The sequence below is a fragment of the Dromiciops gliroides genome, chromosome 5 (assembly GCF_019393635.1).
Source record: "Dromiciops gliroides isolate mDroGli1 chromosome 5, mDroGli1.pri, whole genome shotgun sequence".
Classification (NCBI taxonomy): domain Eukaryota; kingdom Metazoa; phylum Chordata; class Mammalia; order Microbiotheria; family Microbiotheriidae; genus Dromiciops; species Dromiciops gliroides.
In genome coordinates, this window is record NC_057865.1 from 123,976,131 (window position 1) to 123,990,237 (window position 14,107).

Below are 14,107 nucleotides of genomic sequence, written 5' to 3' on the forward strand. Positions count from 1 at the left end.
CTTAAGTTCAGAATAATTTGAGAATACTTGAGGAAAGAAAGAACGGTTTCAGCTGGGAAGACTGGGGAAGGTTATATGAAGGAAGTATCTATCACCCAAGTTGTGTCTTGAAGAAAGATAAAAAATTAGGAAAACAGATGCAGAAAGAATGTATTTCACAAAAGTAGGTAAGATAGCATGATATGGGGTTAGTGACACACTGAGCTCAGGGAAAAGCTAATTATTTAGTTTGGTTGGGGCATGTGAGGGGGCATAATGTGAAATAAGATTATAAAAATAGATTAGAGTCAGATTTTGATCAAGCTAATGCATTTGTATTTTATCCTGGAGGCAGCAGGAAACCTCTGAAAGTTTATGAACAGGATAATGACAAGGTTAGATTTGTGTTTTGGGGAGATTACTTTAGTAGCTGTGTGAAGAGACATAGCAATTCCTTCTACCAATACAGCTCAGAATTTACTAAGAATCTGTCTGTACCATATGGTGTTAGAGAGCTCTTTTGGGACAGTGAGAGGTTCAGTGACTTTCCCATGGCTATACAGACAGTATTTGTTAGAGGCAGGATAAGAACTCATGACTTTCTTACTCCACAACCAACTATATATTCAGTATACCATTGCTGCCTTTCTTCATTTAGGCATGTCTGAGGTGGAATTAGCCAAACTATACAGAGTGAAAGAGGAAAAAGGATTAGGATCATAGTGTGGGAAAAGTTCCTATGGGGAGAAAAAAAGTGGAGGGGGGGAGATTGAATCGGGTGGGCTCCCTGAGCTGAACTGATGTATAGTTAGCACCACTTTGTTGTTAGAAAGGGGATTGGTACAAGGTAGACCAACCTTGAAATGAAGAAGGAGAGAGGGGAAGTGTAGTCAGTTGTTCATTTGTATGGAGCTTTTCATTTGTGTGAATGTTCAAAAGTAAGACTGTAATAATAAGAGCTAACATTGATATCATGTTGTAAGGTTTGCAAAGCACTTTATATGTATGACCTTATTTGATCCTTACAGTTGAACTGAGATAGGTGAAGTGATTTTCCTGGTGACACACAACTAGTAAGAATTTTTCAGAATTATTTAACTCAAATATTCCAGACTCTATGTACCGTGTTGTATTTACCGTATCATTACTTTGTTGCTGTTGTTGTTCAGTTGTTTCACTTGTATCCATTACTTTGTGACCTCATTTGGGGTTTTCCTGGCAAAGATACTAGAGTATTTTGCCATTTCCTTTTCCAGCTCTTTTAAAGATGAGGAAACTGAGGCTAACAAGGTTAAGTGACTGACTCAGGGTCACACAGATACCAAATGTTTGAGGCTGGATTCGAACTCAGGTCTTCGTGACTCTAGGTCCTGTGTTCTGTCTACTTGCACCATTTAGCTTCCTCCATATGTTATAGTGTAGAGTTTCACTTAATTAAATCTTGAATATAGTAGTTTGTTGTATTGGGATGACTACTGGAATTGTCATTTCATTGATATAGGGAAGCTTCAGGTGAGGAAATTCCCTCTACCAATGCTGGTTTGCATTTTTCGAGTCTCTGACAGTTGTCTACCTAGAGTTAAATGGCTTGCTTAGTGTCACACAGCCAGAATATGTTGGTGGACAAGAGTGCTGAGAGGGACTTAAAGCCAGGGTTTCCTCCTGCTATATGAGGGATGCCTCCTGTAATACCACTGAACTAGTCCCTTCTGAAATAGACTGGAGAATGGAGTCAGTTCAGTTGGAAGAAACAAAGGAAATTTCAGCATTGACAGGAAATGTGACATGATTACAAAAAGTAGAAAATAATGAGCTTTCTACACATAAATAGTTGGTGTTTTTTTTAAACAGTGGAAAATAAAGACAGACAACGGTTGCAAATAAACTGCAGAGTCTTGATAGGAAGTAGCATTTTTTCTGGTCTTATTTTCCCTTTTTTAAAAAATTGCATGTTCCACCTTACCAGAAGTGTAGCAAATCATTCTTTGTTTTTGTGAATTTTAGGTAAATCTGAGTAGTTTTATAAGTCTCAGTGGTTTGTTTGTTTTGGGCCTTGGGTTTGTTTTCGGGTTTTTTTTGTTGTTGTTCTTTTTTTTTAAGGGCAATTGGGGTTAAGTGACTTGCCCAGGCTCACACAGCTAGTAATTAGCAAGTAATTGATGGTGGATTTGAACTTAGGTCCTCCTGACTTCAGAGCCAATCCTTTATCCATTATGCCACCCAGATGCCCCAAGTCTCAGTGTTTTTATACAGAAAATGGAGATGATTACATATACCACTATGAGTATATGAAGAAGCCTGGGTTTTGCAATAGCTTTTGATATATCATATGTATAAGTGTAATCAGTATATCACAGTGGTTTTGTCAGTGTGAGAACAAATATAGATTGCAACTGCTCTATACTTTACAGTCATAGAATTACCAATAGCTAGACAGGATAAGTGACTTATGTATGGTCACACAGTTAATAAATGTCATGGAAAGAATTTGAACTCCAGCTCTTCTTTACTCCAAATTAGGCATGCTATCTATGGTGCCATGCTAATTTTCATGGATAGTAAAAATGAAGGACTGACCATTGAGCACTTATGACTCTACCCAGAGTCCCTCTGATGCAATACCCCACTTGGAAGAGCTTGGATAGTTGTTTGCTAGATGGTCATGATAACCAAGAAGCCGGAAGGAGCCTCAGAGTTCATCTTGTCAAATCCTCTCATTTTATAGATGAAAAAAACTGAGACCTAGAGACTTTGCCCAATGTCACAGAGCTAGCTAGCAAAGAGCAAAGCTAGGATCTGAAGCCCAGATACTATCCGGCACTCTTTCTAGATGTTGCTTAGGCTTAAGCTAAACCAAGATATACTGCTAACTATGCTTAAGTTGTCAATGATGTCTTGTCCTATGAATCCCACATGGAAGATTTAGAGAAGCAATTAATTTAGAGAAGCATTCATCATTTGCATCAAAATCTTTTCTAGCTTCATGGGGAATTATGGGGACATTTATCAAATGTTCCTGAGAAATGAGTAAAAGTTGCAGGAAATTGTGATACAACTTTATGGAATGAGTGGCAGCAGCAATTTGGGCAAGTCTACTAATTGTGGAAGATAATATAAACTTCAGGAAAATGTTAATTCCTTTCATTTAAATAATGGATAGAGTTTAAAATCTTTCTTCAGCTGTCTTCTTAAGTGAAATAAACTCAGGTCCTTTGATCTTTCATCATTTTAAATCTTTAATGATTTTCCTTGCCCTCCTCTGGCTTCCCTCCAAACTCTCCATATTGCTCTTCAGTGGCAGGTCCTAAACTTAGTTACACCAAGTTCCTGCCAGGAACACGTGCATCTTAGGAGCTCAAGCAGTTGTTGATAAGGCTGGCTTTAGAATCTGGGAAATGATTTGAAGGGGTTATTCTTACAGGGACCAACTTTCTCCTATCCCTCACAAACAGGAACAAAAAGTTTAACCTACATTGAAAAATGAGTTAGCTTCTTACTCTCCTCTGGAGAAAGAAATAGTCTAGAACTTACTTAAATAGACATTCTTTACAACTCATTATGCCCACTTACCCTTCCTACTTAGGCTACCTAAAAGCTTCTTGATATTATCTGTAACCTGACCTGAAAATTATTCCTTTAAAGCACATGCATGTATGCATGTGTATGCATGTGTGTGTGTGTGTGTGTGTGTGTGTGTGTGTATGTGTGTGTAAGGGGTAGAAAAGAGAGAGGAATTCATATTTATATATAGTCCCATAAGGGCATTTGAGGAAAATTCCCTTTCCCCAAAAAGAGTGAGTCATTAGAGCAGAGTAGTAGATAAAAGAGTTGTGATTTGTCTTTTAGGCATAAAAACGCTAACTAGAGCTAGAGAAATGGGCTAATATAGCCTTTGGCTTTGGCTTGTGTAGCTCGTGGTTTCAAATAGCCTGAATGAATAGTATAATTCCTAAAAGGAGGTGGTAGAAAAGGGTCTCTCTAAGGAGCACAAAAAGTAAGTAAGCTAAGGAGTACCCGAGAGAAGCCAGGTGTGACTTGGAAAGACAGTTCTGAAGAGAGGCTGGGTGTGCAGATTGAGATTTGTGAGTCATCCACGTAGAGGTGATTCTAGCATCACAGATTGAATCTAGTAGGGATGTTACAGGTCACTTAGTCCAACTCCATTTGCTTTATAGATGATGACATTGAAGCTCAGAGAAGATAAGTGATTTTCCGCAAGGTCACATGAGTTATAAGTGGCAGATCATGAGATTCAGACTTGCATCTCACTCCAAACAGAAATTATACATCTGGATGAGATTAGAAAGGGAGAGCATAGAAAGACAAGGAGGCCAAGGATAGGCATTTTGGGCTGACTCACAGGATATGAAAGCTCCCAAGGTTGGTGATGAAGGGCTCATTTACTCAAGGCCTGGGCATGGTCTAAGGTAGGAGCCTCTCGACTCAGTTTTCCCATTGTGTTATTTTTTCCTTTTTGAATGGGAATTTTTTCCACCTGATTTATACTGGTTTTACTAGGTAGGGAATCCTAGCTTGATCCTGTACTCCTTGGTCAGAATGCAGAATCTAGGCCCTCTCATAACGGCAACCTAAGCAACTCACATAATAATACATTAATGATAAACTAGAGTCTAAGCTACAAAGTAAAACATAAATCTACCCATCTTTATTTGGCCACACACAACAGACCTATCAGACTAAGACAAAGGGTAGCTAGTCACCAAATGACACAGGCACAAGGAGGGAAGAAGGATGGATCTAGTAAAGTGGGAGTTATCAGACAACTATAGCTAATTCAAAAGAAACAGGGCTTTGTCTCAGGGCACTGACATGCCGGGGGTGGGGTGATATGTACAGGGTGGAGGGGCGCTCTCCCCCATTTTGAACACCATCTCTGTTTCTCAGCTTGTACTTATCTGACTATATGCCTTATCACCAAGGTACCCCATTTTGTGATGATCCACAGTTAGCCAGGCCACCCTTTTCCTGAAGTGATTATCCCATCACTACTACCACTATCCTGTCCTGGGTCTTCCTTTTCCCCTTCTCCTCCCTCCCCTTCTGCATCCCTCAAACCTCCACTTCCCCCATCCCCAATGAATTTGCAAAGAGGCATTGAGGGATCTGATTTTTAAATAAACCATCAGCATTACCCAGATTTCTTTATCAATTAATCAAAAGTTATTTAATGGAGCAGCTAGGTGTCACAGTGGATAAAGCACTGGCTCTGGACTCAGGAAGACCTGAGTTCAAATTCAACCTCAGACATTTGACACTTACTAGCTGTGTGACCCTGGGCAAGTCACTTAACCCTCATTGCCCCGAAAACAAAAACAAAAACAAATGTTATTTAAACATCTATGAGTCCAGCGCCTAAAAGAAGCCATTTACCAAGTAGAAGGGGAGTTTCTCCTTTGAGGTTTTTGGTGTCTGGACACACTCCCTTTTCCAGCAGAGTTCTTACATTTTCCACCAGACAAGAATTGACTGCTAAAGTTAATGGTGTTTCTCCATCACAAGTATTATATTCCCAGAGACTTTTGTAGGATGCTAGACAGGAAAAACATTGTGTGCAATCACAAAACTATCAACAAGCACAGTATATACAATGCTCACAAATTCCAACATTTTATCACACTTATGCCATGCTTTAAATTGATTTCAATATTTTCTTTCAAGTTTATTAGCATGAACCTTTTGTTGCACATAGTGATAAGATTATAATTGTCTGTTTTTTTAATTCAGCAATATTTTCTCCAAATCAGAAACTTTCTGAATAAATATACCTAGAAAAATGCTGAGGAGATATGAACAAGGTCTTTAAAAAATCATTAATTGTATGCATAATGAACATAGATTCATTTGCTTAGTGAACAATTGACAAATCAACATATTTTTAACGACTACCTGCTATGTGCAGAGTACCATATACTAAATCCCAGATATCTAGATCTAAGAAATACCTTTTAAACTTAAAAGATATTCAAATTTGGGATTTTTTTTAAAAAGGAAATTTTACATTAAGCAATGATATTACTTATGGATCTCATTATCTCAAGATGCAATATAGTTTACAAAAAAATTCAAAATAATTCATGGATGCTATCCTTTATGGACTGGCATGGCCAAAGAATTCATCCCATCTACTGGTGATAAACATCCCTATACTTAACTAGGCACAGTGAACAACTAGGCACAGCCTTAAAAAATAGGTATAGACTGTTGCTGGCATCTTGAAGGTTTTTTTTTTCATTTTTTTTTAGTGAGGCAAATGGGGTTAAGTGACTTGCCCAAGGTCACACAGCTAGTAAGTGTTAAGTGTCTGAGGACGGATTTGAACTCAGGTACTCCTTACTCCAGGGCCGGTGCTCTATCCACTGCGCCACCTAGCCGCCCAATATATATATTTTTTTATTTTTTTTTATGTTTTTGGTGAGGCAATTGGGGTTAAGTGACTTGCCCAGGGTCACACAGCTAGTAAGTGTTAAGTGTCTGAGGCCAGATTTGAACTCAGGTACTCCTGAATCCAGGGCCAGTGCTTTATCCACTGTGCCATCTAGCTGCCCCATCTTGAAGTCTTTTGAGCATAGTGTAGGGTGGGCCAAAAGTCACAAAGTTACAAAGGAGTTTCAATATTTAATAACTCCTTTAGTTTTTGTTTTTAATTTATAATACCATAGAATTATATACAATATATATATGAAATATATATCCAGGAAATAAAGAAAAAATATTTTCAAAAAGTTATGGAAACATCAGACCCCTTTGTGACTTTTGACCCACTCTATAGAATTTGCCGTAGCTCACTTATTTTTCCATGGTAATTAGGCAGGATAAGCAATGTAAAGAACATCCTTAAAGAAATGCATGATCGAAATAAGAAGACAGACCCATCACATAGCAAGAGTTAGGACTAACTGGAAAACAACTCATGCCTTCCACTAGCATCTTCACAGAGTCAGAATAACTTAAAGAAGGACTCCAGCGTGTTGGTGGACCCTTTGAAGTGAATGTAGATGAGGACATGGGCAACAGTTGCACAAGAAAAACGGGCATGGGCATATTGTGATCTGCATCATTTCAGGGAATACCTGCATTGAAGAGATGATTGATTTATTACAGTATCAAGTACTCTATGTCCATCATGGTTTATTGAGGAGTGGGACACATTCCTGTCCCTTTAAAGGATGATCAAAGTCCTTCATAACTCTCTTGGTGCCACTCTCAGAGACAGCATGCTAGAACAGATAGACATGCTCCAAATAGCAATTCTTACAACCTTGTGCTAGACTGCGACTTGAATAGCCTCTCCCAGAACTGCTTCTCTCAAATCCTAGACGATACCACTCTGCTTTTCTATATGGTCTGTTTTTAATCAAGAATGGCAACCATAACTTTCTTCATTCCTGTTTTGGGATAGCTGGGGATATTCGGGCTCACTTACCATCCAGAACAATTTCAAGTATTTGCTGAATAGGTTGAACTGCAGCCTCATGCAGGGGGAACCATCCATTTTCATCAGCTTCATCCAAAGCATACTTATATTTCACATAGTCCTGGAGCTCAAGGATTTGGCCTAAATTAAACATATAGACTGTGCATTTCTGTTTTTAGCTTTGCAGATCTTCCTTACCAGTACTCTATGAACAATGTGCACAGATACCTTTTTTGATGGCCTCTACAAGTTTTCTGTTCTGAGCACTTAGAGGCACAAACCTAGTGAGGAAAGATAAAATCTATGTCATTATACCATTTCAGGCACTTAATGATTTAATTTTCCGTTGATTGCCACCCACATGCATTTATTCAGACCTTACAGGAAATGTGTGAATGTGAGGCTAACAAACTTTTTGTGCCTCATATCTGTAGTACACAGATTTTAGAGTAGATTTATGATATTAGACCATTAGTGAGAATGACAGAAGGCATATTTTATCTTTGAAACCAGTACTAAATAATGCAAAATAAAACAGAATTGAAAGTTGCCATATGAAAGTCAATTAATTCCATTATTCATGTTAACCACCTGCCCTCGGATGCCTAGCTCAAAATCTACTAACAAATGAAACATAAGTAATGTTATCTTTGTTTATTGATCACTAAAGATGGCAATTCAGTTTAAAATAATGGCTTATCCTAAATAATCCAGATAAATTGCCAATTATACATTTAACTTTGAACTATACAGATCCGGTTTAAATGGGAGCATAGAGTTCACTCTGTAAAGTATTTGCAACTAACTGATTCAAAAATAAAAGTAGAGAGAGCATTTGCTGAAGATACTTTCAGTCTCTATCAATTTGTTGTTCAGTTGTATCAGTTGTGTCTGATTCTTCCTGACCCATTGGGGGTTTTCTTGGAAAAGATGCTGGAATGGTTTGCCATTTCCTTCACCAGCTCATTTTATAGATGAGGAAACTAAGGCATATAGGGTTAAGTGACTTTCCCAGGATCACACAGATACTAAGTGTCTAAGGCCAGGTTTGAACTCAGGTCTTCCTGACTCCAGGTCCAGCACTCTGTACCACCTAGCTGCTTTTGTCTTTATCAATAGCTTTTGCCAAAATGTCATAATCTATGCTCTCTTGGCCCCTCCTGTTTCTTCTCTTTCAATGGAAATCATACATTTTATAAAAGTTTCATTGACTCTATTGAAAAGAAACATCTTATAGGAGTAAGGATCATGAATGCCATTTGTGTAGCAACAAACCAGAAAGAGAAAAATATATTTTCAGATATGTCTAAACTGTTCAATGCAATCATGTTATAGCTTAGTTAATGAAATAATGGATGTACTTTGTAAAGCTCATAGCACCATATAAATGTCAGCTGTCCTTGCAGGAGAGTCATTGTGATAGAGTAAAAAGCATATTGGAATTGGGTCAGAAGAGACTTGGGTTTGAATCTTCCCTCTCATGCTCATTAGCTATATCATGTAATTAGCCTTCGCTTCAGTTTCCTCATCTGTAAAATAGGGATAAGAAAACCTATAGAACCAATCTTTCAGGGATGCTGGAAGAACAAAATAAGGTAATGTATAAAGTCTTTAGGAAACCTTAAGATGTTACATAAATGTTAGGCACGACCACTATCTTAAGTATACAAAATAGTGCCTCAAGTTTCTAAATCAAAAGATTCTAAATGTTGTAGGAGATTTTGCCATATAGTAGAAAATTTTGTAATGAGCAAGAGTGAAAATTGTTTAAACTATTTCAAATATGACATCAAGTTTTAACACTTACCATGCTTTTATTTGATTATATCACTTAAACAGCAGTTAATGATAAATACTGTGATAAATTTATGTGGTACTTTATATGGCATTTTATATATTTTGAGAAAGGCTAATAACAAATCTACTCATTTAACCAATAAGTTAAAATTATTCTGTGAGTCTCTCAATTTTATAGATGGGGAAAAGATACCAAGAAGCTGACAAGTATATGGATTGTGCCGGGTTATATTAATCAATGTCAGAACGGGCATGAGACTACAAAATTATCTTCAATGCTATTTAAAAATTGGTCACCTATGTAAAATATGAGTGTATTATTTCCCACTTGACTCCATATCTTGATTTCATGTGATTTTATTTTATTTTTAAAATAAAAATAAACATTTCTATTTAAAGTTTTGAGTTCCAAATTCTATTCCTCCTTCCCTCCCTACCATCCTCCCCCGCCTCCCCCCGCAGGCAGTGAGTAATCTGATACATGTGCAATTAGATTTTGTGATTTTAAAAAGAAATAGCGGGGCAGCTAGGTGGCACAGTGGATAGAGCACTGGCCCTGGAGTCAGGAGTACCTGAGTTCAAATCTGGCCTCAGACACTTAACACTTACTAGCTGTGTGACCCTGGGCAAGTCACTTAACCCCAATTGCCTCACTAAAAAAAAAAAAAAAAAAAAAAAAGAAATAGCAATGCATATTTGGGCAGTTCATTTAGAAAATTCTTGTATTTATAGAAAAATGCGATTCGTGGATTTAATGAGTTTAAGGAAATTTTTTAAGAATTGAATTAGAATATTTAAAATATATAGCCCCTTATATTTTTTTGGATCTGGACAGTGTAGGAATTTGTTTTGTTTAACCATGTTTATTTGTTATAAAGTGTTTTTTTTTCTTTTTCTAATTTCTAATTGGGGAGAAGTATGTGTGGAAGGGAGAGAAAATTGATTTTTGTTCATTGAAAAATAATAAACATAATTTAACAATATGCCACTCCCAGTCTCTATCAGGTCATGAGTGAAAATATCTAACAACTGGGGGCAGCTAGGTGGTGCAGTGGATAGAGCACCGGCCCTGGATTCAGGAGGACCTGAGTTCAAATCTGAACTCAGATACTGAATACTTACTAGGTGTGTGACCCTGGGCAAGTCCTTAACCCCAATTGCCCTGCCAAAAAAAAGAAAAAAAAAAGAAAAAATATATCTAACAACTGTATTGGAAGGGTTTTCATGGATAAGGAGTAAAGGGAAGTTCTTCAGTTTCATTTTTTTTTTTTTTGCGGGGCAATGGGGGTTAAGTGACTTGCCCAGGGTCACACAGCTAGTAAGTGTCAAATGTCTGAGGCTGGATTTGAACTCAGGTACTCCTGAATCCAAGGCCAGTGCTTTATCCACTGTGCCACCTAGCCACCCCCAGTTTAATTTTTTAAAGAATTATATTATCAAAATTATATCTTCTGCATTTAATTCTTTTGACTCTTACCTTTCAGGATAAAGCTCTTGCTTGTTGGCTTCAATAGATTCTTGAATGCTAAGCTGAATTTCATAATCTGTAAGATGGTCCTCATCAAAGTTACCATTTTCCTCCATGTCTTGGTGTAACATTAAAAGAAGCAATTTTGCAAAAGTCAGTACTTGGCCCAGGGCACCATTTGTAATAATGTGATAGCTCAAATGAAAGAAATGATATAACTAGCTTGAAAAAAAATCCAACCCTTGTAACAGACAAAAATTTTAGTATGTCAAATCACATGTCAAAACTGAAATATTTAAAATAACATTCATTCATTCATTCAACATTTGTTAAATAACTTCTCTGTACAATCCATTGCTAGACATATTGTATTATGTATTATTTATATCCGTATTCCTTCTCTGAATAATTTTAATATATATGTACATAGATAAATACACAAGGGGCAGCTGTTGGGTCAATGGATACTTGCTGGATTTGGGGTCTGGAAGATCTGAGTTCAAATCCTGCTTCAGACACTAACTGGCCCTAGGCAAGTCACCTAACCACAGCCTCAGTTTCCTCATTTGTACAATAATACCACCTACCTCACAGTGTTGTTATAATGATTAAATTTATAAAGTTCTTTGTAAACCTTAAATCACTCTATAAATGCTAGTTATTATTACATATATAAAATAAAAGCTATACTCTGAAGACAGTTTTTATATAAAGCTCATACTCAAGGCTGCTTAAAAATGCTTACAGAAAAATTTTTTGTAGCAGCAAACAATTAGAAACAAAGTTAGTACACACTGATTGGGAAATGGCTGAAGAAATTGTGACATATTAATATGTTGTTCAGTTGTTTCAGTTGTGTCTGATTCTTTGTGACCCCATTTGGGGTTTTATAAGCAAAGATACCAGAATGGTTTGCCATTTCCTTCTCCAGTTTGTTTTACACATAAGGAAACTGAGGCAAACAGGGTTAAGTGACTTACCCAAAGTCACACAGCTAGTAAGTGTTTGGGGCCAGATTTGACATCAGGTCTTCTTGACTTCAGGCCTGGTACTCTATCTATTGTGCCACCTATCTGTCCTGGTAATATGAATATACTGGAATATTATTGTGCCATTAGAAATGATGAATATGAGGAAATCAGAGAAATTGTAAGAAATGATGCCCCAAAATGAGCAGAACTGGACAAATAGTATGTTTTAATCAATCAACTAGTATTTACTGAGTATCTACTATGTGCTAGATGTTAGGGTTAAAAGTACAAAGAATGAAACAATTCCTAATTGCCAGAAGCTTACATGATTGCAAAAATGTTAAAAAAAAAAAAAAGGAAGGAAGGAAGGAAGGACACACTAAAAGGCTGCTGAATTCAGATTATTTGTTATGATCATGACCAATCTTGGTCCTTAAAAACAGATAATGTTATATACTCTCTTCTTTCATTAAAGATGTGGAAAGCTACAGATATGCAAATGTTGTATATACTTTCAGACATGACTATTTTGTCAGTTTTAACCATTTTTCTTTGTTACTAAAGTAAGTTTAGTGGATATTGGAATAGATCAGGAAATGGCACAAAATGTCATTAATAAAGCTATTAAAATATGCTAATGGGTATGTGAAGAACAGAGGCAGCTGATGGTTTACTGAATAGAGCTCTGGGCCTGGAGTCAAGAAGACCTGAATTCAGATCTGACCTCAGATACTTCCTAGATGTGTGACCCTGGACAAGTAGCTTAACCTCTGTTTACTTTAATCCACTGGAGAAGGAAATGGTAAACCACTCTTGTATCTTTGCCAAGAAAACCCCGTGAACTATGTTGGCATGCTGTGGTCCACAGGGTCACAAAGAATTGGATACAACCGAACAACTGAACGATAACAACATGAAGGACATTTCTAAGTAACAAGACATAGTCATGGGAAACAGCAGCTGACGGACTAATTTAGCATTTAGCAAAGCAGAGTTGGTCTGGTTATGTTTAAGAAAGGTTGTCATGAAAAAAGAGGCATGGCCTCTCACCCACCATTGCCACTTATCAGAAGGCAGACAATGTAAAAGTTCAGTGGGACCACACATTATCTTTTCAGTCACACCCAGACCTACAGCCAGGTAGGACAATATTAGGTTTTGAAGTGCAATTCATTGATACTATTTCATGGACATTCAGCCAGGAAGCATTACTATCACTGCTCTAAATTAGCTTTTACCTATGCAGGGGTGATCTCTCTTAGATGGTACTAATTATATTCACAAGCAAGCAAGTATTTATTCAGCATCTATCATTTGCCAACCACTATTCTAGGCACTAGAAAATATATTCTCAAATACAACTAAAACCTCTGGTTTATTTTTAAGATATGTCATTTCAACCCAGCTCGGACTTTCCACTCTAACCATGTGTGTTTGCCACTCCCAAATCATGGCTTTCTCATTCACACTTCCATCCTTCTTCACATTACTTTTTCTTACCCACAATGCCCTCCACATATTTACCACATTTACATAATTATCATCATCAATCCTTTCTTAACAAACACCTCCTGCTGACTATACAAATTGTGGTATGTGAATGCAAAGGTATATTACTGTACAATAAGAAATTATAACTGAAGAAAATAAAGATGCATGGGAGGAATTACATGAACTGATATAGAGTTAAGTAAACAATGAGAACAACACAATGACTACAACTATAAAAATGGGAAAAACCACAAGAACCCTCAAACTGAATGCTGTATAATTATAATGACCAAACTTGGGTCCAGAGAAGAGATAAGAAAATATATCTCCCTGCCCTCTTTCCAGATGCAGGGGATTATGGGTATATTGCATATACTGGCAGATTTGGTGGATGTGCAGGCTAATTTTAACTAAACTAACTGTTTACTCCCCACTCCTCCCACCTCCACTTGTCTCTTTTTTGGGGGGGTAGTTCTTAGGGTTGGAAAGCAGGGTAAAATATATTTGGAAATGAAAGTAACATAAAAACAAAAGTTATCAATAAAAATTATTTTAAAAAACCTATCTCAGGGCAGCTAGGTGGCACAGTGGATAGAGCACTGGCCCTGGAGTCAGGAGTACCTGAGTTCAAATCCGGCCTCAGACACCTAACACTTACTAGCTGTGTGACAAGTCACTTAACCCCATTTGCCTCACTAAAAAAACAAAAAAACAAACCTATCTCCCCCATGAAATCTTCCCTAATTTTCCCTGCTGCTCCTTTATTGCTCATAAATTTACTATGATTCCCTTCTACCATTATGTCCTATGCTGTTTCCACTGTATTGGGACTTGCACTCATTTAGTAAGGTGTGTTCATGTCTATGTTTTGTAACCCTCACCCTGGAAGAGTAGACCCATCTAGTCTTTCTTCTATATTGCTTATCCCTCTTCCTCCCTCATCCCCAGAGCACCTAGCAAATGGCT

The 14,107-nt window shown here is 37.3% G+C and overlaps 1 protein-coding gene across 23 annotated transcripts in view; it reads right to left on the reverse strand.

Annotated features, from left to right (window-relative positions):
* The window catches only part of ASB15 (ankyrin repeat and SOCS box containing 15), a 57,359-nt gene that overhangs the window by 15,096 nt on the left and 28,156 nt on the right, over positions 1-14,107 (reverse strand). For 22 of the 23 annotated variants that reach the window (XM_043966054.1, XM_043966065.1, XM_043966061.1 and 19 more), the window contains 4 exons: positions 10,689-10,797; positions 7,643-7,695; positions 7,424-7,555; positions 5,371-5,529 (listed from right to left, as the gene is read on the reverse strand). In XM_043966054.1, the coding sequence (XP_043821989.1) occupies positions 5,371-5,529; positions 7,424-7,555; positions 7,643-7,695; positions 10,689-10,797 (453 nt within the window). The remainder of the gene's footprint in view (positions 1-5,370; positions 5,530-7,423; positions 7,556-7,642; positions 7,696-10,688; positions 10,798-14,107) is intronic. The other variant, XM_043966073.1, reaches the window with a different exon arrangement.